General features: G+C 34.9%; 3 protein-coding genes across 5 annotated transcripts in view; 1 reads left to right on the forward strand and 2 right to left on the reverse strand.

The window, feature by feature from the left end:
- Positions 1 to 335: 335 nt before the first annotated feature.
- LOC119632014 (tRNA-splicing endonuclease subunit Sen34) lies at positions 336 to 4,050 on the reverse strand. 3 transcript variants are annotated; one of them, XM_038024684.1, is made up of 5 exons: positions 3,812 to 4,050; positions 3,658 to 3,744; positions 3,339 to 3,599; positions 3,158 to 3,265; positions 336 to 3,098 (listed from the first exon to the last, which is right to left on the reverse strand). In XM_038024684.1, exons 1-5 carry the CDS (start codon positions 3,942 to 3,944, stop codon positions 2,740 to 2,742), a joined length of 948 nt encoding a protein of 315 aa, XP_037880612.1. In that variant the 5' UTR covers positions 3,945 to 4,050; the 3' UTR covers positions 336 to 2,739. The 3 variants fall into 3 exon arrangements, with proteins under 3 accessions (XP_037880612.1, XP_037880613.1, XP_037880610.1); XM_038024685.1 differs by having other exon boundaries at positions 3,339 to 3,587; positions 3,658 to 3,756; XM_038024682.1 differs by having other exon boundaries at positions 3,658 to 3,756.
- Positions 4,051 to 5,790: 1,740 nt separating this feature from the next.
- Positions 5,791 to 24,502, forward strand: part of LOC119645220 (venom dipeptidyl peptidase 4) — a 162,046-nt gene continuing 143,334 nt past the window's right edge. The window contains exon 1 of the mRNA XM_038045262.1: positions 5,791 to 6,567. The gene's annotated coding sequence lies outside the window, so the exon portion shown is untranslated. The remainder of the gene's footprint in view (positions 6,568 to 24,502) is intronic.
- Positions 13,197 to 24,156, reverse strand: LOC119645221 (serine protease 7). The gene is made up of 2 exons (XM_038045267.1): positions 23,353 to 24,156; positions 13,197 to 14,859 (listed from the first exon to the last, which is right to left on the reverse strand). The coding sequence occupies exons 1-2, from the start codon at positions 24,009 to 24,011 to the stop codon at positions 14,085 to 14,087; spliced, it is 1,434 nt and encodes a 477-aa protein (XP_037901195.1). The 5' UTR covers positions 24,012 to 24,156; the 3' UTR covers positions 13,197 to 14,084.

Raw genomic sequence — 24,502 nt, forward strand, 5'->3', positions numbered from 1 at the left:
GAAAAGCAGGCTGGGATTAAAAATAAAACCATAAATTTAGGTATAGTAAGATGCTTGTAAAATTGTATATAAATAGAATTTTTGTGAAAAGTAGAGTTAGTCTGGCAAAAACGTAGAAGTTGAGAGTATGGCCAAAATAAATTGTAAATAAATATTCCTACTGTTGTGAATGACAAAGTAGTCAAATAACAGAACTTTGACGTGCATTTCTCTTGATCAAAATATCCACGATCTAGTGATACGGACTGTATCTTATAAAAGCGAATTTCATAACAATATGAATTCATGCAGAGGTAAAGAAGAAGAAAGATGAGAGAACTTTCAGAATAAAAATTGAAACTGCATTTAAATGGAAAAAAAGCTCTTCGAGTATGTAGAAAAAAATATAGAGCACACGTGATAGTTTAAAAAGCTTAAGAAGGCTAAAGTTATTAAGAAATTTATTGAAATCAAAACATTAATGAAAGTTTCAAGAAGAAGAAAAAATCAAACCTATCAATAGTGGCGCATAAGGAACAATAACGCTTAATGCTGATAAAGTGAAACCGGCAAAACCACATTATTACCTTACCATGGATTCAAAATTAGTAGCTCAGAAAACACGATCCCCAATGTGAGATTTTATATGCGTTCCATAAGCCACACTGCACTGCATGTTAAATTAACACTACGAGATGGTGCATGAAAGTTCGTAAATGGTTTAACAACGGACCTGTAATTTCTGCGATGCTGATGGAGGAAGGGATAGTTTCCAGCATTTGCTTTCCAAGATGGAAGCTTAGTTGGACGGTTTGTTTTAATTTTAATTGAGCAGATCTTAGGGAAACTATTGACGTCGTAAACCGCTTTTCCATATCGATTAAATTTAAAAGTAATCACGTTAGCCAAAAAAAAGCTGATTGCGAAAAGAGTACAAATGCACTGAGGGAGTTAGAAGGTAATGTACGCGTAATTAAGCGATGTATCACAATTTATTCATTTTTTTTTTTTTGACCAGCCACTCAGAGCAGGTCCCTTACACGTGCAGGCACGATGGTGATCAGGAATGGTTATAGGAAGAGTGGAAAGAAGAGAGGAAATACTATTTGTGAACGTTCAACTTGAAAATGGAGACGACAGTTGTGGCAGGGAAGAACACTGCTGGTAGATTGTTCCGAAGTTGGGCAGCACGGGTTAAAAATGACAAGTCGCGGCAGTGTGTTGTGTGGCATACAGTTGACTTAAGGGCGAGTGGGTGGGAACGCTGAGAAGTACATGCAGTACTGTTGAAAAATTTATGTGGTGAAAATACCTACATTCGAAGAGCACACTTTCGTTGTCCATGAGCACCTGAGCCGGAATTGTATTTTGATTTTGGCCGGATATAGACGGTGTAAATGGTAAAGCTATCGGCTGTAGTGAGGTTTTTTTTTGCATCGTTTTAAATTACTTAAGTGCTTGGCTGCGTCTTTCGACACTTCGAGCACATATTCTATTCAACGAACATCATTTCTCTGGCCTTCATTCTCATGATCAGAACGTCAATAATTGCCGAAAGAGAAGGCTTGGTCATCATTGTCCCTGTGAGTTAAGAGATAGCTTTGGAAGTTTGTGTCATTAAAGCTTACCGTATTTACACGACTCCCAGAGCTCCCTGTTTATACGTGTCATTCATCATACAGCATTTGTTCTGTAATTCGTTGCTGCATGGTCTCGTACTAAAGAACACGAACGACACAGAGTATTGTCATCTGCGAACAAATAAATTGGGTTCTCCGTTACGAAAAGGGAAGGGGAACGAAAACTGTTTCTTCAGTAAAATAAAGTCGTCAAATAACTTTTGAATAAACCTTTTCAAGAAAGCAGTTAAACTTTTGCAGTTGTTGAAAAAATTTGGAAATATTTAGAAGAATTAAATTGAAGTCCTCGAAAAAAGGGAAATGGTAGAGATTACAAGTCCACAGGCCTTAAAATGCTCAGAAAATATTGTCGTAGGAGTGATTAGTTAATCATAAACCAAATTTAAATTTGTAATGTCGCTTGATTTCAGACGCGATTTCAAGAAGAAGAAAGAGGATCCGATTGTATGGCTGCATTGGTCAATGATTGCGGCGTTTGATTTCACTTGAAAGTACAGTCGTTCTAATTGCATTCAAAACCGTTAACTGTTTAATTTTAGACATCCATTGTCCACATATATCTTTGTTACATTTAACCATTTAGGAATATTTGTCATAAGTAGATATTTAGAAAGAAAAAGAGGAAAGTGAAAGGAATAAGCAGATGCTACCCGCAGGCTAGTGGGTTATGTCGGCCCAACCGATATGTGTTACGCCGTCAATGACTGAGCACTTAGTACAGCTGAACAAATTAAATTTGGCAGCACCCCGACTTCCAATGCTGTCAAATTCAGTTGTAATTTAACTCCAAAAAACATAATAAATTCACAGATTTCAAAGTGCTCGTATGTATATTATAAACTAGAACTATTTAGGGTAATTAAACTATTTGAGTCAATATTTGTGCTTGAGATATATGTCGTACAGGAACCGATAACAAATTTTCTAGATCAAAACAGGAAATTAGGAAACTGAGTATAGCTAGCGCTTTCGCTTATCTAAGCAACAAGCTACCTTTCTCCCAACAATAGCGAACAAAATTACGCATATTTAAGAGGGAATTAATGGATCTAAATTTACCGTTGCATATGCAGTATTATACACTTGTCATATGTTTACTATTGGAGGGTTAAGTATACGGTTATTGCTTTGATCTCTCTCTCTCTTGATTGCCTTCCCAATATACAGTTTGATAACAAATTTTAGAATAATCTTTTTCCCCTGCATTATGTTCACTCAAATAAGCAAACACGCAGTGTTTGTTAACAATTACTGACAGCCGAACTTTTGCTATTAACTCCAAAGGTTCCACCTTGCAATGATCCAATAATACAACAATATGCGAGGCATGATAAAGTAAAGGATCACCGGGATATATAAGAAAATCAGCACCAAACGTATCACCAGAGGTAACAAATTTACCCCGCAACCAAAAATCACGAAATACTAAATATTTTAGGGAATGTTCCTCAAGCGGAGGTAATTGAACAATAGATGCAACTAAAAAAAAAAAAACTGTTGTGTATAAAAGAAACCTAACAAAAATATGTTATTCATACTGTGTTTATCAGGATGAGCGCAGCAAATTTCCAATAAAGCATTCTTCCTATCAAATGTTATATTATCAGCGATTTCTTTGAGAACTTGTTGGGGGTTTAAGTCGACTTCTAAAAATTATGGGAAACAAATCAGAGTCAGCCTCCTTACATTTTATACAAGAGCAATTAAATCGGCTTTCACCTGTTTCTGGTATACCCTTTTGCAAAAGCTTTTTCCGTTTACCATTCATGATTTTATCTAAATTAATTTCTGTATCTTTTAATTTTTGATGTTTCAACGTTTCGGCCTGTTCGGTTAAGCGATCGTTTAGTCCGTCTTTATACTGACGCAAATCCAATTCAGTGGGTGTTTTGAGCAAAGCTGTTGCTTTTGAAACAATAACAGCTATACCTTCCTCCACTAATAATTGTGTTTCCAGTGATGTCAATGCTATCGGTAATGCTTTAGTATGAAATACATTTACTAAAGCATAATTATTTCCTAATAAATCTCTACTTACTTTGTTCATTCGGCGAGCAGCCTCGAGCATTGCAAGAACCAACCAAAGCTCCTAGAATGTGATGATGTTTTCTTAGAAACATGTAGTCTGCGAAAAACACTTGAAAATCGTTATGGTTTGATTTATCAAATATCTTTAATTATTTAGCGCAAACCTTTAATTTCGAATATGTAACCCGTGCCATTCAACAAAGTTAAAATAATTTTATGTTTTGGTACATTTACGATGTCGCTGCTCATGTTTTCAATTCTTCTTCTTCTTCTAGAATTTAGTAAAATAACATCCATATTGTTTCTATCTTTTTTCGTATTTCCATCGTACACAGCTGTTTAAGTAGTTGCTTTCAAACCATATAAGCTTGCAACAATTTTAGACCCTTAATATTATCGCATCACGAGTTTGGTGGATGACACTGCTAAAAAGTTACAGTAATGAGATATCTTTTTTCTCAAATCAATTTTATTTTATTTATTACGACTATCTTAAGCATATTTTATATAAGTAATAAATTAGTGAACTCTCAAAGATTGGAAAAAATTTTTATAATATTTACTTTGAATGAAATATGAAGTAGAAACGTGGCAATGCTGTCAGGGAAAAGTTTAATATTAAGCAATAATATCTTAACGTACAAAGCATTGGCTTGCAAACTTATTTCCAGGACAGCAACCTCATGTTAAGAGCATTGCCATGTAGAAAAGAAGACATTTTCAAAGAAATTGTCTTTATAGTACAAAACAAAACAAAAACGTTGACAGCAGCAAAATTAATAATTTAACCTGAAGTTGTTGTCGCGGATTCGTTCGATTTGTGTCCAAAATCCGCCGGATGTCTCTATGCATATCTACTAAAACATGGTCCCATTTCATAAATACAATTGAAATTAATTATTTTCTTCTACTTCCCGGCTTAAGTCGATGTAATTTTTTCAATGGAGAAAACACACAAATCAACCGACATGGCTACACCATTTATGCTATTATATCCAATCCTAATTATGCGTGTAACATCTGAAAGTATTTTAGATACATCAACCTTTTATTATACCCACAGATTCAGAATCGATTTAAGCTTCTATATCAATTTGTCCGCTATGTTTTCTTGTATTAAACATATGGGGCGTAATGAGATATTTTGATAAGATATTGTGTACTGATTAAAGCACGAATGCTATTGAAAATTGTTTGAATCAAAGTACTTTTTCCACCACTTTCTGTATAAGGCGTTTTTTTTTATAGTGTTTTATATATATACTTGTATATATAAACTTGTTTGAATAAATTAATGACATCAAAATACAATCAAAGGCAGTAACATTTAATTATTCCCATGATGCTTAGAAGAGGTTGTGAGGCTCAGCGTGATGCTATTTATTATAAGATGCACATGATCCGAGTAGGGTTAAGAAAATCCGTCAAGCCTCTTTATGAAAAAGAAGGGTTTTGCAACAAACCACTAAAAGCTAATTGTCAGACACTAAAATATAAAACACTGAGATTCTTTTGCTTACACTATACCATATAATACCATAGATGAAATATCCCAAGTAAGTGCGCACACACACGAACATACACAAGTAGTCAATGCTTCTTCATGCATATGAAATATATATTTTCCTAAGTTTCTAATATGTTTCCTTCTTGCGTCTCCGAAGTCATTAGTGACCCAAATTTCGCCTTTTACTTAATAATTGAGATCGATAGGATTTTCAATTTTGTAATTATGCATAGACTCAATAATAATACCAACAATAATCGTAAAGTCGTTGTATTTGCTTTAAAAAGTTTAATTATAAGCTTTTCTTAGATAATTCTAAAAAAAAAAAAAAAACAAAACACAAAAAAAGTGATAGTAAAGTAAACATTGGTGCAGACATATACACGCATCTGTACGAGCAAATTTTGTATATTGTATTATGCGAACGGCTCTTGCTAAACTAGTTTGTTTTATTTTTTTTTTTAACTTTTTTTGATTTTCCGTGGAAAATAAAAAAGCTTTTTGCGAAGCAATTCGTTACTTCGTAGCTAGATAACTCCCCGACTCCCTAACTAAGCGCAATAGTCCGCAAATTATTACCGGATGCTTAAGTAAAGTTTTTCTTATAAGCTTATTATTTTTTAACAATATCAACAACAACACTACACATAACAATAGAGTAGAGTAATAAGCAAACAACCGCAACAAAAATAAGTAATACCTGCCGCCACAATAAAGCGAAAGATCACTGCCGAGATCGGCATGTGGCAAATATTCGTGAAAGAAAATAATATTCAAAATAAAAATGTTGTTAAAAAAAAAATTTTGAAAAGAAATTTGTAAATAAATAGATTAAAATTTATCTGCCTGAAAATATATTTAAAATTCCTAAGTAAGAGCAAATTAAGCGAAAAATAAAACCTTATTATTAATACCGAAATTGAGGAAAACTTAGAAAACAAAAAAAAAAAAAAAAAAGGAATAACAAATAACCGAAAATCGTTGTAAATTATTTTCATTAAGCGAACAAAAAAAAAGGAAAACACGTTCCGCAAGATTATCAGTCAGTTGCATGTTTTGTGTAATTGATGAGTCGAGCTATTTGATGTTTGCTTTTTCCTCCTTGCCCCCCTTCCCGTCCCATCCGCACCATTCTCTCCGTTGAAGCGAGCGGTGGTTACGTGTGCGTGTTTGAAAAGTTTCGGAATTATTGTTGCTTTTCATAAAATTGAATAATATTAATAACTAAAAAACAGTTAACTAAAATAAAAAAACTAAACAAAAATAATAAAAAATTTATTAGAAAAATATTTGTTTCTATTGCTTTCTATGCTTTGTTATCAGCTATTATACCAAACAAAACAAAAACTTATTATAAGCGGGCAGAAAAGCCGTAGTCGCTAAGCGAATTTTCGATACCCATCGTTGCCTAAGGTAAGGTATATGAAAGTTCTAACGTTTTTTTTTTTCTTCTTAATTTAAATACTTGAACTTGTTCAAATGAATGTCAAGTGTTGCCGAGTCTTGGCAAGTCTTGAATCAATATTTTTTATATGATAATGGCATGGATTCGTTTCTACATTCAGTTATTTGGCCATTGCAGGCATGCTCATGGGGAAGTCTTAATCGTTTCCCTAATTTGAGTTTCTATTTATTGTTTAGGGAACTTATAAGAACAGAGTTTTTCATTAGTCCTGCCTTTGATCGAATCGTGTTTTCAATAACACGATCTTTTCGATATATGTGATCTATGTATATGTATATCGAGTAAAGTGTCCGAACCTTCCTTGTGATTTTTAGATTCTTTTTGATTAGAAAGAAGTGGTAAGATCGAAATAGGCAGTGTTCGCGAGATCAAGTCTCAGTGTAGTAAAGATTACGTTGGTCGCAGCTATAACGAGTGCCCAGTCGGAAAAGGCATAACACTTATTGGTTGAGCTCACATCCTCCAGGCTACGGCCACAATCTCCCTGTCTCTCTCTTCCTTCTTCTTTCCTCACTTCTTTCTAACCGTCACCGCGTTATGCGAATAGGAGTACTTCCCTCAGCGAAGGGTCGTATGCCTTTATCCAGCGAGCTTTCGCTGTAGCTGGCACTTTCCACTTTTTCTAATAAAGGAAAGGTCTATTGCCTTAAGGGTTAAATCCGATCCTGCTAACTTGATAGTCAAGCTGCGGAACTATTTTTAAGTTGGCTATACGTTATCACAACGGATACGCAGTGCACACATTAATACACAAAGGAAGTCCATTACATACTCGAAACGTCACTGTTTGGTGTAAATTTTGTCACTGTCATCGTTCATTTTTAAGAAGGAATTGTAAATACAATTAAGCTTTAGTGGCTTAAAATTCGATAAAGTCCACGTAACCAAACTTCAGTTTCAATAAGAAGGGACGAAGGGACTTGACACACTAGCCGTGAAGCAATAATCTTATTATGATCCTGGTTCGGTGAAGACATCAGTTGACCACCAAGGTCATGCAATTTAAAACTTTTGGCCTATTAGTTTTTCGGATTAATTGTAATGTAAAATGTGTGTGTGAATATATCGTAAACAATATTCGCCGAGAAGTCGAGCTTATACAACGGTAGTTATTAGTATAAGTATTCGAAAAATTCAACTTTCAAACACAGGTTTCCAAAATGAGCCAACTTTCATGAACATAAGAATAATATGGTTGTTTATATATACATGGTATACCACCAACTTACATTATATATATATATAAAGCTACGATCGGGCAAGCCGACCATTCGATAGTGTCATTTTGCCTAACCAAGCTCTTCATTTATGTTCGCAACATAGGAACAAAGCGTAAGTACTTTATGTCCTTGTAAAGGAGCAGCATTTACATGTAAGCGAGTTGGTCCGGTCCATGAAAATTGCAACCATTTTTGATGTAATGGCACTTTTCAAAATACGATGTTACATGAGCAAAAAGGTCGAAAAAGCAGGCCGATTCAATTCATTTTGAACAGGGTCTGCCCTTGAACCAATACGCGCTGGTGTACGAATTTTTATCAATATAGCTCAAAATTGCGAGCTACTCAGATTGAATACAAGGACACGTGCACACCCATCAAACGTATAGACAGACAGACAGACAGACAGACAAGCCTATTAATCAATTTAGAAAATGATTCTCAAAATTCTTATGAATCGATTGGTTGTTGTTACACACAGCATCACAATCGATGTAGAATATGTAAGAAGAAAAGATATGACAATAGATAGACGAGAAATATCACCAGAAATTAGAGCTTGCTGAAGGACGTAACCTCACAAAACAAAACTTAATAAATACCTTCTATATATAGAGTTTATAATGCTCTAAAAACTGAAGGTTACCTACGGATTGCTCACATTGCTATACCTTGTATATATAGATAACTTATTAGTAGATCTAAAATATTTTTCTGTTATGAGAAAAATCTCAAAAAAATGGAATACAATTAAACCGGAAAAAAAGATTTATGCAAAAACGGTCACAGAAAAGTAATTTTTTTTTTTTTTTTATTAACATTATTGTTAACTTTAGTTTTCTCATCTTACTAGAAACTTTTTTTTAGTAAAAATAATATTCATCTCTCAGATGTTGAATATTGTTGTTATTGTTTACATTTTATAGAGAGCTAGCGTCTTATCGTCTCTAGATCTTAACAAGCTTTTCTGCTCTGTAAGTTTTTGTAAAGCTATACCAGAATTGAGCGGAGGCTGTTTTGTTTTTTATTTTATTTTATTTTTTTCTTTTTGTGTCAAAATCTATAACTCAACAGTATTGATCGCCATTTATTAATTAATAGAACTCGTCATAAGAGAGCTATATACATATATATAACGAGTAGAGAGATAAGGAATTTTTTTTCGGCATTTAATAGAACTTCAATTCATTAAGATTATATCAGAAAGCATGAAATATTCGTATTTCGTGCCACATCGTCTCATATGAATCTTATCGCAGATAACAAAATGAAGTAAATTGAGATTTAAAGGCAAATGTTTTATATGCTAGTGCGTTCAAAAAGTAAGATCAATTCAATTTGTTGCGTTTTAAATCTTTTCACTTTTCCACAGATGTCTGTCACAGTGCCATCAATTTAGAAAAACCATATTTCTAATGTGTGACGACATGCCCGCGCAATATGGCTTGAATATTGGTCGTACTTGTCGATCACAGTATTATAAGTCGACATACACACAAATATATTTCGTCCATAAGTTTTCTATATATTAACTAAAACAGTACAAAAAAAATTTAATGACTTATAATGAGAACTAAAATGTCGCGTTAATGATGTGTTACGAAGGTCATTGAACCAAGGTAAACGACTGAACGACTGAAATAAACAATTAAAAAATCCGTATTAGTTTTGCTTTTCTTTACACTTTCACATTTTTTCACCTTAGCATCCTCTAAACGAAGTAATTATTGATGATTTTCTCATTATTCGATATTAAACCTAATCTGTTGCGCAACGCGAAAGGTGATCAAAAAGCAATGAGAGTAAGCCTTCAACGAATACCATAATATGCTGCCATACCACAATATTCCTTCCATCAGATCAAATTGTTAATAAAGAATATTGTTTAGGCGTGCAATTATTCGTCAAAATAAGATTAATTAATATTAAAAACTAATAAAAACACTATAGTGGACCGCGGACCACTATAAAATACTTCACACCGCTTCGTTTAACACTCAACACTACCGTTACTCATACAAGCACTTTGCAAAATAAGGCTTAGTGGCCAGTGGTCAAAAAAGTGACACCATCTGAACCGTTTTCAGTAGCGCTCTTCCTCGGACCAAAACATCTCGGCGTATCAAATTTCATTGAGGAGAACCCAAAAATTGCCATCCATGGGTTGAATACAAGAAATGAAGAAAAAGGACAGACGGACAGGCAAGCTCAGATCGATTCAAAAAGTGATTGTGAATCAATCGGTGTAATATTACGTGAGTCTATCTCAAGTCCTTTTGGATATTGCACACATCCGCCTAAACTTAGGTGTAGGATGCATTAAAACCTATTCAAAATAGGTCTTATTATATATAGGTCTATCTTAAAATCGATGAGGTAACAGAGAGGACTCCCCGATCCGTTTCCTGTCGTGACGTAACTTATGATGGTCCCCCGCCTGCAAGCTCGTTACCATCCATTTCTACAACTAAAGTCTTCTCTCTCTCTCTCTCTCTCTCAGCCTTCGCTAAGCTCACTTGATCTATCCTCCACGAAACCAATAATAAAATCTTTTTCTTCTGTATTTATTTTTTTTCATACTACCGGCACTAGGTCCTCTAAACATCTTCTTCAACTTGCGTTCATTATGATTCAGTCTTCATCCAAGTCCCTTCCTAAGTCAGTTCTTAACGCTTCTCAGTCCCTTATAATTTAAACTTCTCCAGCAAATAGATGCATCAAGTCGTCTTTATTTTATCGGTAAAGCGAATGAAATTTCAACCCGCTGTGCATCGACAAAGACTGTGCGCTTAGCTGTCATATGTATGAATTAACAAAATACTTGCGGTGGAGTCTCGAAACTTGATCCTTATATCATCTTTTATCGTTCATACGTGATAGCACGCGATGATATTAAGAATTTTGTAGCTTCTAAATATCCGGTTGTTGATCCAGTTACCAGTATCGGCATCGTCAAGTCCATGCGTCTTCAACAGACAGACATTTCTTCTTTCAAAATTACTCCCCTCATCTATTCATTTTGAATCATTATTAAATAAATCGGGCCGGCTGTCCGGTGTCTTACTGAAGATCACTGCATGTGTTGTCAAGACCAGAACCAGAATTAATAAGAATCCGGTTACATTTGCTGACTCTTCAAACAACTAACAGCTTCTTCTGTAATTTTCTAAGGAAATGTTCGAGAGTGACGCACTTAATCCAATAGCGTTTTCCCAAAAACGTGAGTAAAACCGGACAACTTCAATATGTTTTGCAGTAACTATTAAATCTATAGATCCGATAGAAGTCGAGGATTTGTTTCGATGATGCCTTATTTGCAACCGCATCTTCTCTTTCTTCTTGCTTATATGCTTACGTCTCTGGTTGTTCTGGTTCAGAGTGTGTGTTTCTTAGCATTGTACCTTATCTTACATACACACATAACCTTAAGGAAAGTTTTATTGGTTTGGTATATTTAACTCGTTAAGAGCTGACGATGCAATTGCATTGCGTTACGAGTTTACGGCTTACATCTCGTTCTTTGGCGTTTAGATGTGGATGTCAATCGATTAACGCCATCCTGGTGATTCAACCGCACTGATAAGTTCTTTGAATTAATTTTTTTTTATCCGCTCTATTCTCTAGTACCCTTTTCCTGATTTCCCCGAAGGACTTTCTCCATTCTACTCTCAGTATCCTTTCTAAACGTGTCTTTACCTGCGGTATTAAATCTCGTACGTGTGCTTTTGTGCGTTGTAAATTCAACATACTTCTGCGAGATGCCTAATAAACAAGAAAGTTTTATTTATCTTAAACTGAGTAAAGCCTTTCACATATGAAAAAACTTGATCGTTTTTTTTTGCTGTAATGAGCCCAAATGTATTGTTTTTGTTTAACTTTTCGTTTCTCGATATAGGAAAGCTTTTCAGCGATAATCATATACGTACTCGTATATACATATATTTTACTACTATTTGTTCAGCTGTTTCTTTGCATTTATTTGTCTCCCTCTTTCACTTACATTCCGTACCACTTTCCTTTTCTTTTCGTTTATAGTTGTTATGTAATTTAGAGCTTTCGTTACATTTCTTCAAGACTAGTTTTCCTCCTATTCCATACATACATACATATCGAACCTCAAGTTTGTGCTTTTTTTGATAAAAAAAAAAGAGCAAAAAAAAAAAAGAAAGAAAAAACTGGGATGAAGATGATATATATTCGATGGCATGTTTGACTGATACTATGCCTTTTGATACCGACCATTTCTCTTATTACATATCTACTGCCAACAAGTTCGACTTATCATCATGTTGTCTAATAGCTTATAACATCCAGAAAGAGACAGTAGAGTCGTATAGTACATTCGTGCTTAACATAATTTCCGAATCGATTTAGATATGCTCGTCCGTCTATCCGCATGTGTGTAATAAGCATTCTCTTGGTTGGAAAAATTAAAATGTCAGCTTCAAATTTGGCAGAGACAAACATTTGGAAATTTGTCCTAATATTTTTTTGATACGTCGCTGTTCTTGTTTTGCTCATTAGTCATAAATCGCAATAGGTTTGACAATAAAAACTTCTGCGTATATTCTATAAGTGATCTTACACTACTACCCTTAGAAAAAGAGAGAAAATCGGCTATGTTCAGCCAATATTATAAAGTATCGAAGTTTCATTTTCAATTTCATTTTCTTTTGTTCTTTTTTTTTTTTCTTTTAAGATAAAGTTTGTGGGTGCAAACGATTCGGTCACAGTCGAATATAAATTTCTAAATTGTGTTTGTTGTATCTTTAATTGGAAAAGAGCGAAATGATATTTGATTTTCTTTATCTGAAAGGTCTATAACATTATATAGGATGATTATTTTTATATAAATATGAAAATAGCTCGAAGGTCATATTGTTTTAATGCTAATTACCCCTTTTTTTAGCTATTATTTTATGCAAAAAATTAAAGCTTACTTCTCAGAAGCTTAGAAACAGGCCACATAAAAGCCTACGTGGTCTACATTCCCAAGCCGATTGTTAGCACAAAATACCCAAACTTTACCCTTATTTTTTATTTCCTTATAATAGAGACTTATTTTTCGCGAGAAGAATAAGGGTTTAGAGGGGGGAGGGGGGTAGTTCCAAAGTAGTATGATATTTTCTTCGCTCTTTATCGACTATTGATTATCGAGAATTATAGACTATCGTAATAAGTTTCACGTGATAATTTTTCCGAAATAAGGCGGTCTATAAAGAATGCCAAAGCAAAAATAGTCCGATTCAATTCATGCGATGGCATGCAATGCAACAGTATTCCTTTTTGAGACAATTTCATCAAGATATTGCGAAACATTGCGACCTGTTGACCCCATAACACATAGATAGATTAAGACGATCTGGCGTACCGATTTCTGAGGTCTATTTGTTGAAATTTAGAAAGAACAATTTAGAGCGACGGCAGGTCTTTTTGATAAACTTTTAAAAACATAATCTTGATTTCATCAGACGGACATGCAGGTAGACATGGTTACTAACACTGTGCAAAATTATGTTATTGTATATGATAGTTTAGTTTAAATAACAAAATGTGAAAGTTTCGTTTAACACAATTTCGATACCCCATGGTACAAATTAACCGTATTTTAGGTAGCCGAGTTATAGATATGTTAGGATACAAGGTAAAAATATGTACACTGACGGGCGAAAGGAGAAAGAGAGAGAAAAAAAGAAGAAGGGATAGAGATAAAAACAGAGAGAGAGAGAGAGAGAGAAAGGCCGGACACTTTCCTTAATCTGCTCACCTCACTTGTACATTGCAACTCTGAAATACTTATTATTGCTACTATTATCATAATTAATTTAGCCAGAGAAATGAATTCCAATAATAAAGTCTTAAAGCTCTAGCACGTAAGGATATCGGCTCTATCGCACTTGAGATTTGAACCCACGATCATTGAGCTGTCAGTCGAGATGCCTTGCCTACTCGGCCTTAGATACTTAAAAACTTAATGTTCACAAAGAAAAATTAAAATGCCATAAATGAATAAATAAAATAAATAGAATAGAATAACTTAGGCAAACAAATTGTTTATTTTGTTTTCACCTCACCCTTTCCAAAAGGTTTTAGTCTTCAATAGTTATGAAGAACACAAATATTTTCTTAATTTAATATATTTGCTATAGAATAACATTTTTTGTCTTTTTTGTTAAATAAAAATTAAAACTAAAATACTCTGTATTGTGTCGTTTTCATTAATTCCCCTTACGGTTTCATTTTGTTTAGTACATTCCCTCCTCGCAGAAGCAACCGTCTTTAGAATTCTCAATAATCCAATCTAAGTATTTGGTAACTCTCGTATAAACCCCGGGGTAATTGGGACGAGCACAACCATTGCCCCACGAAACGATACCAATTTGTTCGTAGCGTTTATCGTCGGGTCGCATACGTACCAATGGACCACCCGAATCCCCTTGACAACTGTCACGCTCACCTTTACCCGGATAACCGGCGCACATCATATTTTTGGTAATCATTTTTTGCGTATAATTCGTTTGGGCAACGCAGATTTCATTATCCAAAACGGGCACGGTAACCTCTTGCAACAAACACGACGGTTTACCGTCTTCCTTCAAAGTTCCCCAACCGCTTGCTATGCCTTTAGTGCCTACAAAAAGGTCATGACGTTGATCGTAACGGGGCAAGCAAATCGGTCGTATGAAGCTAGTAATAGGCACGCGATCATTGAGACGCAATAACGCAATATCGTTATCAAAATTTGCAAAACTGAATTTCTGCGTGAAAGCTCTTAAAACGAAACGCGTTTCAGGACGTTCTCGGTCATTGCAACGATCATGTTCGCCGAAAGTAACTTTAATCATGAACCACATGAAACCTTTTACGCAATGAGCAGCTGTCAATACATAACGATCGTTTATTAAGGTGCCGCCGCAATAAAACCGATTAAAGTAGCTAAGACGGGCCATCCATGGATATTCACTGACGCCGGTAGTCGAGCCACCAACGATACGTGACTCATCGTTGCGTTCGCCACATCTAAATAAAACAAAAAGGAAAAAAAGGTATAAAAATGAGACCATAAAACGACGACGACACAATCAACAGCAAGAAATTATTTCGAATTTCATTTAATTAAAAATGTCTTTAAACAAACGGATCATTTAAGAAAATCTACGCAAAGATTTTGGCAATCGCCCAAACGTCTCAAATATGCTGCAGCGTAGCGTAACTTCCGTCCACTGTTGCTACACATTCACTTTCGAATCTAGTTGCTGTACGTAGTGAGAAAGAGAGACAATGTTCTTTAGAACTCTTTATGAACGATTTATGCTCTTGCATACCATTAAATTCCAAGTCGATTCGTTTGCGTTCACCTATTGAAACGTTTGTCTATAAGAATTAATTAAGCAACATTGAATACTTGAAATAAATAACTTAAATTCGTTAGCAGTGCTTGTAAACTCGATTGCTATCCAGCATTTCATTTACTGTAAGTAAATACGTAAGAGACCGAATGATATTTACTTTAACATGAACCGTGAATGTCAGAGAGTATCATAGAGAATAATGAATCGCTTTGAATGCGGCATCAATTTATTGCATAACACTAGTTGCAGATAAGTAACTAAGAATTGCTCGACTTCTGCTCATCAGTACACCTCTCATGAACTTTTTAATTGATTACATTAAAACTACATTCAAGCTTAAGTTAAACTTTTAACTATGACATTTAATTTGCATTGAAAGACATTCTCTAGATTACATACACTAAGATCTTCACAGAAATTCACGTCGATCAAGCATACGTGTGCTTTATAAGATTTCGAAGCGTATATCATATCCTCACATTACATGGATGGACTTACTAATTCAATTTTTATCTGTTTATAGTAGCACTTACATCGAACATACGTCAAAGAAATGGAAAAATAAAAATGTCAACGGAGTCTATTCTGTATAATTCCTTGTGGATAGGGGTGTTATTACGTGCCTTAAATATAAAGTGTTTGTTGATAATTTTGTCAACATTTTAAAAATCATCAAGAAAATTCGATGTAAGGTCGAGTATTGTTACGAAATTCACACATTTGATAAAATGCGTTGTACTGAAGCTAACCGATTCGTGATGCTGTACCCCTTGGCGCAGCTGGAGCCAACAATCGTATATGCATAAAGTCGCTCAGAAATGTGTGTGCATCATTCACTTTTTATTATAACGACGAATTCAGAAACACTTCCCGAATCGATTCAAGCTTATCTGTCCGTCCGTATACTTTGTTTTCTTGTGTTCAATCTACAGGTTGACATTTTGGAGATATTTTGAACAAAATTTGGTTTAACGAAATGGTTTGTCCCAAGGACGAGTTTTATTGAAAATGGTTCGGATCGGACCACTTTTTCGACCACATACACATCTCATTTTGAACAACTGTTATATGAATAACTGTATTAAGCGATATAGTTTAGGGTATTTTATGTTGGGCTTTGTCCAACTGCAGCATTTTTACTTGTTTTCAAATAAAATAGCTTTCTTTTCGATAGAACGATTTTCCTTCTTCTAGGCCGGTTAGGTCCAATCTTCACTTTTGATATGTAAATTGTGAATATGAAGGGCAAGTTGAGCTGGATTGAAACAGTTCTTAGCATCTCAAGATGCTAGCAGCAGGGATTAGAAGCGCAGTAATATGTATAAACAAGCATACATTACGTTTAATTGTACAAACATATGTTCATTTTTCTTTTTAAATATTTGCGGATTGTATAGGCGGGACTGTACACTTCAAGAAATTCAATAAGTTATAAAAGCAACATGTAAAAAATATACTGCGGTTTATCTCGAATCTTAGATTACCCAGCATTAGTTTGCATATGATGTATGAAAAAGTACAACAAAGGTACCGCCAGCCGATATATTGATCGTATACGCAATCATTCATATTATATACTGTTTGCGCGTTGATGCGTAATAGATTTAAGTCCCAATCACCTTGCATATTTGTCATATATGGTATCGTTTACATCTTCTATTATATATAATTTAAATCACACTTTTTAATAAAAGTTGGGAGCACTTTTGGGTGAGGGAACGATTGTATAACCTAGAAATTGCATGCAAAGGTAACTCGTATAACACGGTATGTATCGAACGTGCACACTTTGCACCATATTGTAATACGGTTTTCATATAATACGATTTTAAAAAGTCGAATATGTGTTCCGCTTGATTTTTATCCCATTCGTAATAAGAGGAGGAGTTGCAATCAAGTTTGACAAAAAAAAAAAGAAGAAAGATTAACTCTAATCTTTGATGAAATTTAATTTTGTCATATTGAATGTTGCCTTTCAAATCTTCTTTTTTTAAGCGTTTATATGTGTATTTAAAACGATATTTTAGTTCTGAAAAAGTTTACGCCTTAAGACCGATGCACATATTATTCAATATTGTAAGTCAGTTTAAATAAATAAATGAAAAAGTTTCGATGCACCGCGATACGAATTAATCGTATCGCTATACGAGGAACGGTTGTAATGCTGCTGATTTTGGACTGATCGAAGGATCGATTTTACTTCAACTTGGTTAATCTTTCTATGCAAAGTTTTCAAATTGGAAGAGTTCTTTGAAAGAGAGTAACGGACAAGTAAGCAAACAAAAAACCAGCCGTCCACGCGCTCCCCAAGTCTAATATATCCTCTGTAATGGATATCAAAAGGTTTATTTAACCTTTCAACTCTGACAACATCATAGCATACATGTAAAATGATATAACCGCAAACCAATCAAAGAGATTCTTCGCTTGATTGCATTAAATTAATTTTACAGTTACACAGCTTACTCTCAAGAAACTCGTTTTGCATTAAAAGAAAAAAATTGCGCGAATTTAAAATTCTGCAAACAAAGAAAATAAATAAATAAGAAAAAAAAATAAATTTTTTTTTTCTTAATTTTTTCAAAATTTGTTGTAGCTCATAAGAGATGCTGTTGGGATTATTTGGTGATAATTTCGAAAGCAAGCTATCAACAAAAAACACAAAAAAAAAAAAGAAAAAAATAAAATTAAAATACACACGACCTGAATATTGACAGAGTGCACGTCCGTTATTTAGTAAAACATGCAATAAAATACGAATAACTTCTCAAGTTGATGTTAATCCCTTTCGAAAAAATGTTTCTTTTCTTTTTTTTTGTAACTTCTTGTGTACGTGAATCATGCGTAGCATATTAATAATGAGGACAGTTTTATAAAAAAAAAACAAAAAAAACAAACAAAAAAAAAATGTGTCATTGGACCTAAAATTAATTAACTACAAGTAAACACATTTTTACATTCGAGTACGTATAAAAGTGAATTCATCATGTTTTCGATATTCTGGACATTGTTGGAATGCTACAAGAAGAAAACACCAGCAAAAAAATGTATGCTCACTCTTTTAGATATCGACTACGGCTGCCAAGCGAGTGGATAACTAAACACAATCAACATAAACGAATTTATTAATTGTTGCCGTCTCAATAGATCTACTGGAACAATTTCTGTATTGAATTGGTTAGGGGTCCTCTTAAAAGTTTGATCAAAATTCAAAGTCGATGTCCGTTACGAGCAGTAGTTTTTAAAGTTTTCTTCCTATTCTTAGCAATTATGATAATGCTTACGAACGTATTGCATCCATTTTCAAGCTTGACTGACCGACAAAAAAAAAACAAAATTGTTATTATCCTAATTTCGAAAATGAACGTTCGGACGACCGAGCAATTTGATGCAGAATTGTAAGTTACCCAAAATTACGTATTTTAAATATAATAAGAAAACTATGTTCCAATAGTTGACTCATACGGTGTTTTGGGTGCGGGACTAAGAATCAGTATTATGATGACAAGGAAGATTAACTAATGCAGATTTTAGCAGCGAACAAGCTAATATCGGTTATGCTCTAGTTAGAATCCTGCTGGTTAATAATATAAGATAAAACTCTTAGTCCTCTTAAAGTTATATCCTTGTGTAAGTGCCCATCACCAAGAGATCAGTTGAAACATTTAAAAACTAAGCACTATACACTCCATAAAGTAGATACATTCCCAATCGGCTTAAGATTATAGTTGGATATAAGTCTGATTGTCTCTTCGTAGGATTGTGTGCCTGTTTATCGTCTATTGCTGGAACGCCTTAAATTGCAAAAACTGAGAAGCCTTCATCTCCCATATACCATCTACGAATACTCTTACTAGACTAGCTGCGATCGGACCAATGGAAGCAACCGCATTAAGCAAAATACTTTCCATTCTCTATATGGAGATTTGAGGTGATCCGTATCAGAGAGCATAATTTTATTATTCTATATATATAGTTTTTACAACTGTGAATTGTGATATTCAACTAAAAAAGAAACAAAAAATACTTTTATTGAAGGTATTGCACTATTTAGTCAGCTACACATTTGCAGGGCATGTACCCACCTGATATAAACCCAATATTCATTTATTATCGAAATAATTGGCCGCCGAGTGGTTGTCGAACAGGTGCACTTCTCCGCGGAAAAGATTCGTCGAATGTTGCCCCATTCTTGTTCCTGAACATCCGCCAATTGCGTCACTCTGCTCTAAAGTTCCTCATAGCCATTCGTTCTTGTTGGGTTCTGGTAATTGGGCTAGCCAGACAATTTGTTTGATGATAGTCTGTTGCTCCTCAAACCAAAACTGGACTTCTTCGCCAAGTATATAGGCGCATTATCATCTTGGAATACGGCAGTGTTTGGCGGCAGTATGGTAACCATACTAAGAAGTTCATCATTGAAGATACCGTGATGCTCAGTCACAGTAATCCGATTAGTAATGTGAACAGGAGGTCTAGCTTAACACCGTGAATACCATAGTCGTTCAAATCATAACCGAATCTTCCTCATGCTTGACGGTAATAAACAGGCAGATTCCCCATACATAAATCCAACCGTTTTCAAGTAGCAGATTATGTTAAAAGTTAACGTCTGCACGTGGCATGAAACCCTATCGGACGGATCCTCTAGAACGATTAATTAGTTGAATTCGACCTCCTTCAGCCTCGCAAGACAATCCCGCAGGAGAGAGGGCCTATTCCAAGAGTGAAATACCAAAAATAAAAGTTTAAGTATCGTCCAAATCTTCCTCTCTGGGCAGATTAAGGCCTGTATTTAATGCGCCCGCATTTTGGGATATCACAGCCACCACGTGCACTCCCTGAAGGGCCGCACCCAAGCGGTCAGTCGTCACACGCCGCTTGAATCTGTTGCGTTCAAATTGCGATTGTATATAACAGACTCGACCTGAGTTTCCTTACATAGTGTATATAAACGCAAGTTTTCCCTTCAGGGATCCTGCTAAGCATCAATCGACAGGTCTATGTAACAGATGCCGCCACCCGTGCCCGTGTAAACGGGTACACATGACATTGAATGAGCCGCCGTGGATTCTATAGTTTTATTATAAAATGCTTTAGAATTACGGGCATTATGCGTGTCATTATCTTCATCACGTTCGCACTTGCATTATCCATACTTCGTAAGAAGCCATCCAACTGCTTTCATCCTTGGATTTATTGTACCGGGAGAAGTAATCAACCCAGCATACGCCAGGCACCTTATGGCACTGAACTATCGTTAGCCCCTTCTTAACCATGAGGTTATATACTGGACCGTCTTTGTATTGACTATGCGGTGCGGAAGCCTGCAAGCCAACACAACACTCTTCAAGACTCTCTAAGGGAAAGAACCGCGTCGCCGGAGAAACCGTTTTTAGATAACAATGTGAAGCATGGTTGACCGCATCCTTCCAATAATAAAGTGTGGAGACTTTTTGATCGCGGCGTCCATTTCTTGCCCAGCCTAGCGTTGGCTTATGTTATAAAGGATTTTACCATTGCAGCCTTGTTAGATTTGTGGAGCCCTGTTTATGTCCAAACAATATTACTAAAGCGAGTGTCGAATTCTCCTGTCGCTTTTGCCACGATAGCTGTATTCCTCTTCATAAATGATGTTTTACTATGTTTTGTGTATGTTCTCACTATCGTGAAGACTGCTGCTTATAAAACGTTAAACATTTCAGCTGTTTTCGTCACAAACGTTCCCGCTATTCGACGCCCAACAATCTGACCGCTTTCGAAGTCTGAGAGATCCGACATTTGAATCGTTGTAGAACAAAGTAAAATATTTGGGATGTATTGCATTATTTACACGAAAGCAGGTGGTACTGTCCACCATCTCTATCTGCATAAGGACTGACATAACCCGATGTAAAACTTATAACCTGTTATTAATGCTTTCAAATAAGTATTCGTAATGAGTGATCTATAAATTTTTTTCAAAGGCAAAAAACTAAAGCTTTCAATTTGCTTAGAAAATATATTTCTGTAACGTATCTAACCTAAAGTAGGCAGACTTTTCAAAAAGGCCGCTAATAAAAATATGTGTTTAATGTGGATTCATTTGACGATGTTAAGTATTTTGTTTAAAATATTTATTATATACTATTAGCTCGACTTTCGTAACGCAGTCATCATAAACTATTCACATTCTTAAGCAGCTTAGTCGAAGTTCTAGTTCGAATTAGTTACGGCTTTAATTAATTCTACGTAGCATGTGCTAACTGGTAAGTTTAGCCATACAACCATTTCGACAAGTATGCGGAAAATTTGCCGCACCTTTAGATTTGAAATTTATTCACTGTGTGCTACAGATTTATCCATATTTCTAACTACGTCAGATATCGAATTGAAACTCTATGCATCTAAGTATTGAGTGTAACAGTGAAAACGTATATGGGGTAGAATGAAAAGTGCGCAATAAATGTACGAAATTTCTTTGGACGATAGTTAAAATTCGATGTATCGGATCTAAAATTACCTTTTGACTGTTTTTTGTATTCACATGCCCTCTGCATTAGATATGCACGTCAAATATTGAGATAATGGTACGGACCCGGGATCCCATCGGTCAATAAGTCTCGTGAATAACGCGCCTTTACCAAAATGGCGTAGGAATCGTAGTCGCCTTAAAAATGTTGATTGCTTCACAACAATAGAGAAATCTGAATTTCGTCTATTGAACGGTGAAGTATTGCCCCCTGTTATGGAAAAGCATAGTTCAAACTCAGCATTGACTTGAAGAGTTCTCCGTCAAAAACAACAATTAGTTAGTAATTGGATGGTTTTAAAACAAAGACGTAAAGATATCGACGATGTTGAGCGCAGCGAAAGCCAAAGAAGAGTCATTTACAGCAGACAACATATCAAAAAAGTCCTATGGACAAGCAATCGACAAGTGAAGAAGGAATGAAAAGCCAGTGTTTTCACTATTTTCCAATTACAATTTAGGTATGAAAAAGCTTTTTTCCAAATTGTGTATCGCGTTTACTCACATTAGAATAAAAACATTGACCTGCGACCTATTTCGATCGCTTTTTCAAACTACTTAACGGAACAGAGGTTTGCCAACACAATTCTGAATCGTATCAATACTCGTTTGAGTGGGAAGCGCCTGTCGAAAGCCGTGTAAGGTAACCGAAAATGCAACGATCAGCCAAGAAGGTTACGTCCTACCTATCGTGTTCATCGACTATTTTGGAAAAGCAAGCACGAATACTATACCGCACTATTGATTTAATTGGAAGGGGAAATTGTCACGAAACGGGAAATGTACTTTCAGCAAGTCCACTAATGCGTCGTATCACAAGTCAATGGCTGTCATTGTAAAATTTATTGGAATGGAACTATGCGTTGCTGCCCTACACCCTCCAGATCTGAACTGGCGGAACTTCTTTCACGTTTTGAAGACTTGCTCTAAGAAAAAGGTTTCAAGTAAAGTGATCAAGTCATTGCGGATACTAAGCCGTACTTTTAGGCTTTTGTTAAGTGATTCTATAAAAACGTTAAACTTAAAGGAGATTGTGCTGATGAATAAAGTGAAATTTTTTTGCTACAGTACTTGTTCACCTATGTATTACGTATTTTTTTACAGTCGGCGTATATGGAAAAAAGTACATTTATTTAGCTTATATTCACTTGCTCGGTTCAGTTTAAACATAACTTTTCTCTTGGTCTTACGTATTGATATTCTTTTTGTCTTCGAGGTCGAAGAAGTTTCTGCGAATAAATCAAAAAACTGTAGACACGCAGAGGAAACTAATAAGAAGTTGTTATGTACATTTTAGAAGATTTTCTTCTTCTAATTATAGGCTTAATGATGGGTATTGAAAAGTCGGCCTAAATTGAAGGTTTCCTATTATTGCCTTATTGCGCTTATTTTAAAGTTAAACGCAGTCAAAGATGATACTCTTTTTTTAACCGGCTGTGAGAATATCTTTCGAGTTTAATTCCCTTTTCAGCATTCTTTTGGCGTCTTTTTCTTAATATGATTCCATGACGAACGTATGACAACAGTTAGACGTTTATGCAATTCGCACGGTTATGAAATCAAGCACATTAGAGTATGTCAGATCAAAACAAAAAGCAAGAAATCAACCAAACAAAAAAAAAAAAAAGTCTCAATATATAGAATATTTACCTGCACGAACATGTATTAAGTGTTGTGTTTAGTGTAACGGCTGATGTATTCGATAATGACGCTGATGATGGTGTGGTTGATGTTGGTGCTGCAATGTTCCGATTGAAAACACCGAACCATTTTTTAAATGGATTTGGTCTACGTGAGGCTGTTAGTTGTTTGGCCATTGGTAACGGCATCCTAAAGCCTTTAGTGGTGCTATCGGGCAATTTCTTAAATGAATGCAGTGGTTGGTGTTGTTGTTCTTGTTGTTCTTGTTGTTCATGTTGCTGTTGTGCTTGTTGTTTATGTGGTTTTTGTCCAGAACCATAATATTTTCCAATTGAAAAACTGATGCCGCCACTGCTGCTGCTGCTACTAATTCTATTACTACTACTACTACTACTACTACTACTACCACTACTACTACTAATACTACTACTAATACTATTACTGCTGTCGGTGATGTTGCTGCTGTTGACGCATTTACTGCTATTGCTGTTAGTGCTACTGTTACTGTCAATATTGTTAGATTCTAAAATAGGTAGTGTTGGTGATGTGGATGGTCGTTCATATTCGTATTGTTGCAGCTGCTGTTGTTGCTGGTGTTGCGTATATACCACTTTTACATTAAGGCAGGAAATTATTAAAATAAACGTTAGCTGATGTATAGGAAACATTTTAATGAATCTCGGTATGTAGTTTTTGGTTTTGCAAACGCACGTACACGCACGCACACGATTTGCACGAAACGTAAAAAATGCAAAAAAAAAATAAAATAAAAATATTTTTAAAATCAATAATTTATCACGCGTTTTAAAATAATTAACTAATTAATTGCAATTACACCGACTTGAGTTAATTTTGTAAAAAATGGTTAAAAGAAGAAAAAATCATAATTAATTGCTGTTTTAACCAAACTGCTATTTACTTAATTTGTTTGTGTTTAAAAATTTATAAAAAATTTCTTAGATTATTTAAAAATTTCTCTCTTTTAGAAATTTTTCATTATCAAATTTTGTTTATTTATATATGTATTTATACATACAAATATGTTCCATGAATTCTTAATGCTATTTAAATGCTGAACTAAAAAACTGCTTTAAAATCACTGCTCAGCCAAACAGTCAGTATGTCTTTGCAAGCAAAACTCTGGAACAGTACTAAATGT

This window comes from Glossina fuscipes, unplaced genomic scaffold, assembly GCF_014805625.2.
Source record: "Glossina fuscipes isolate IAEA_lab_2018 unplaced genomic scaffold, Yale_Gfus_2 1, whole genome shotgun sequence".
Classification (NCBI taxonomy): domain Eukaryota; kingdom Metazoa; phylum Arthropoda; class Insecta; order Diptera; family Glossinidae; genus Glossina; species Glossina fuscipes.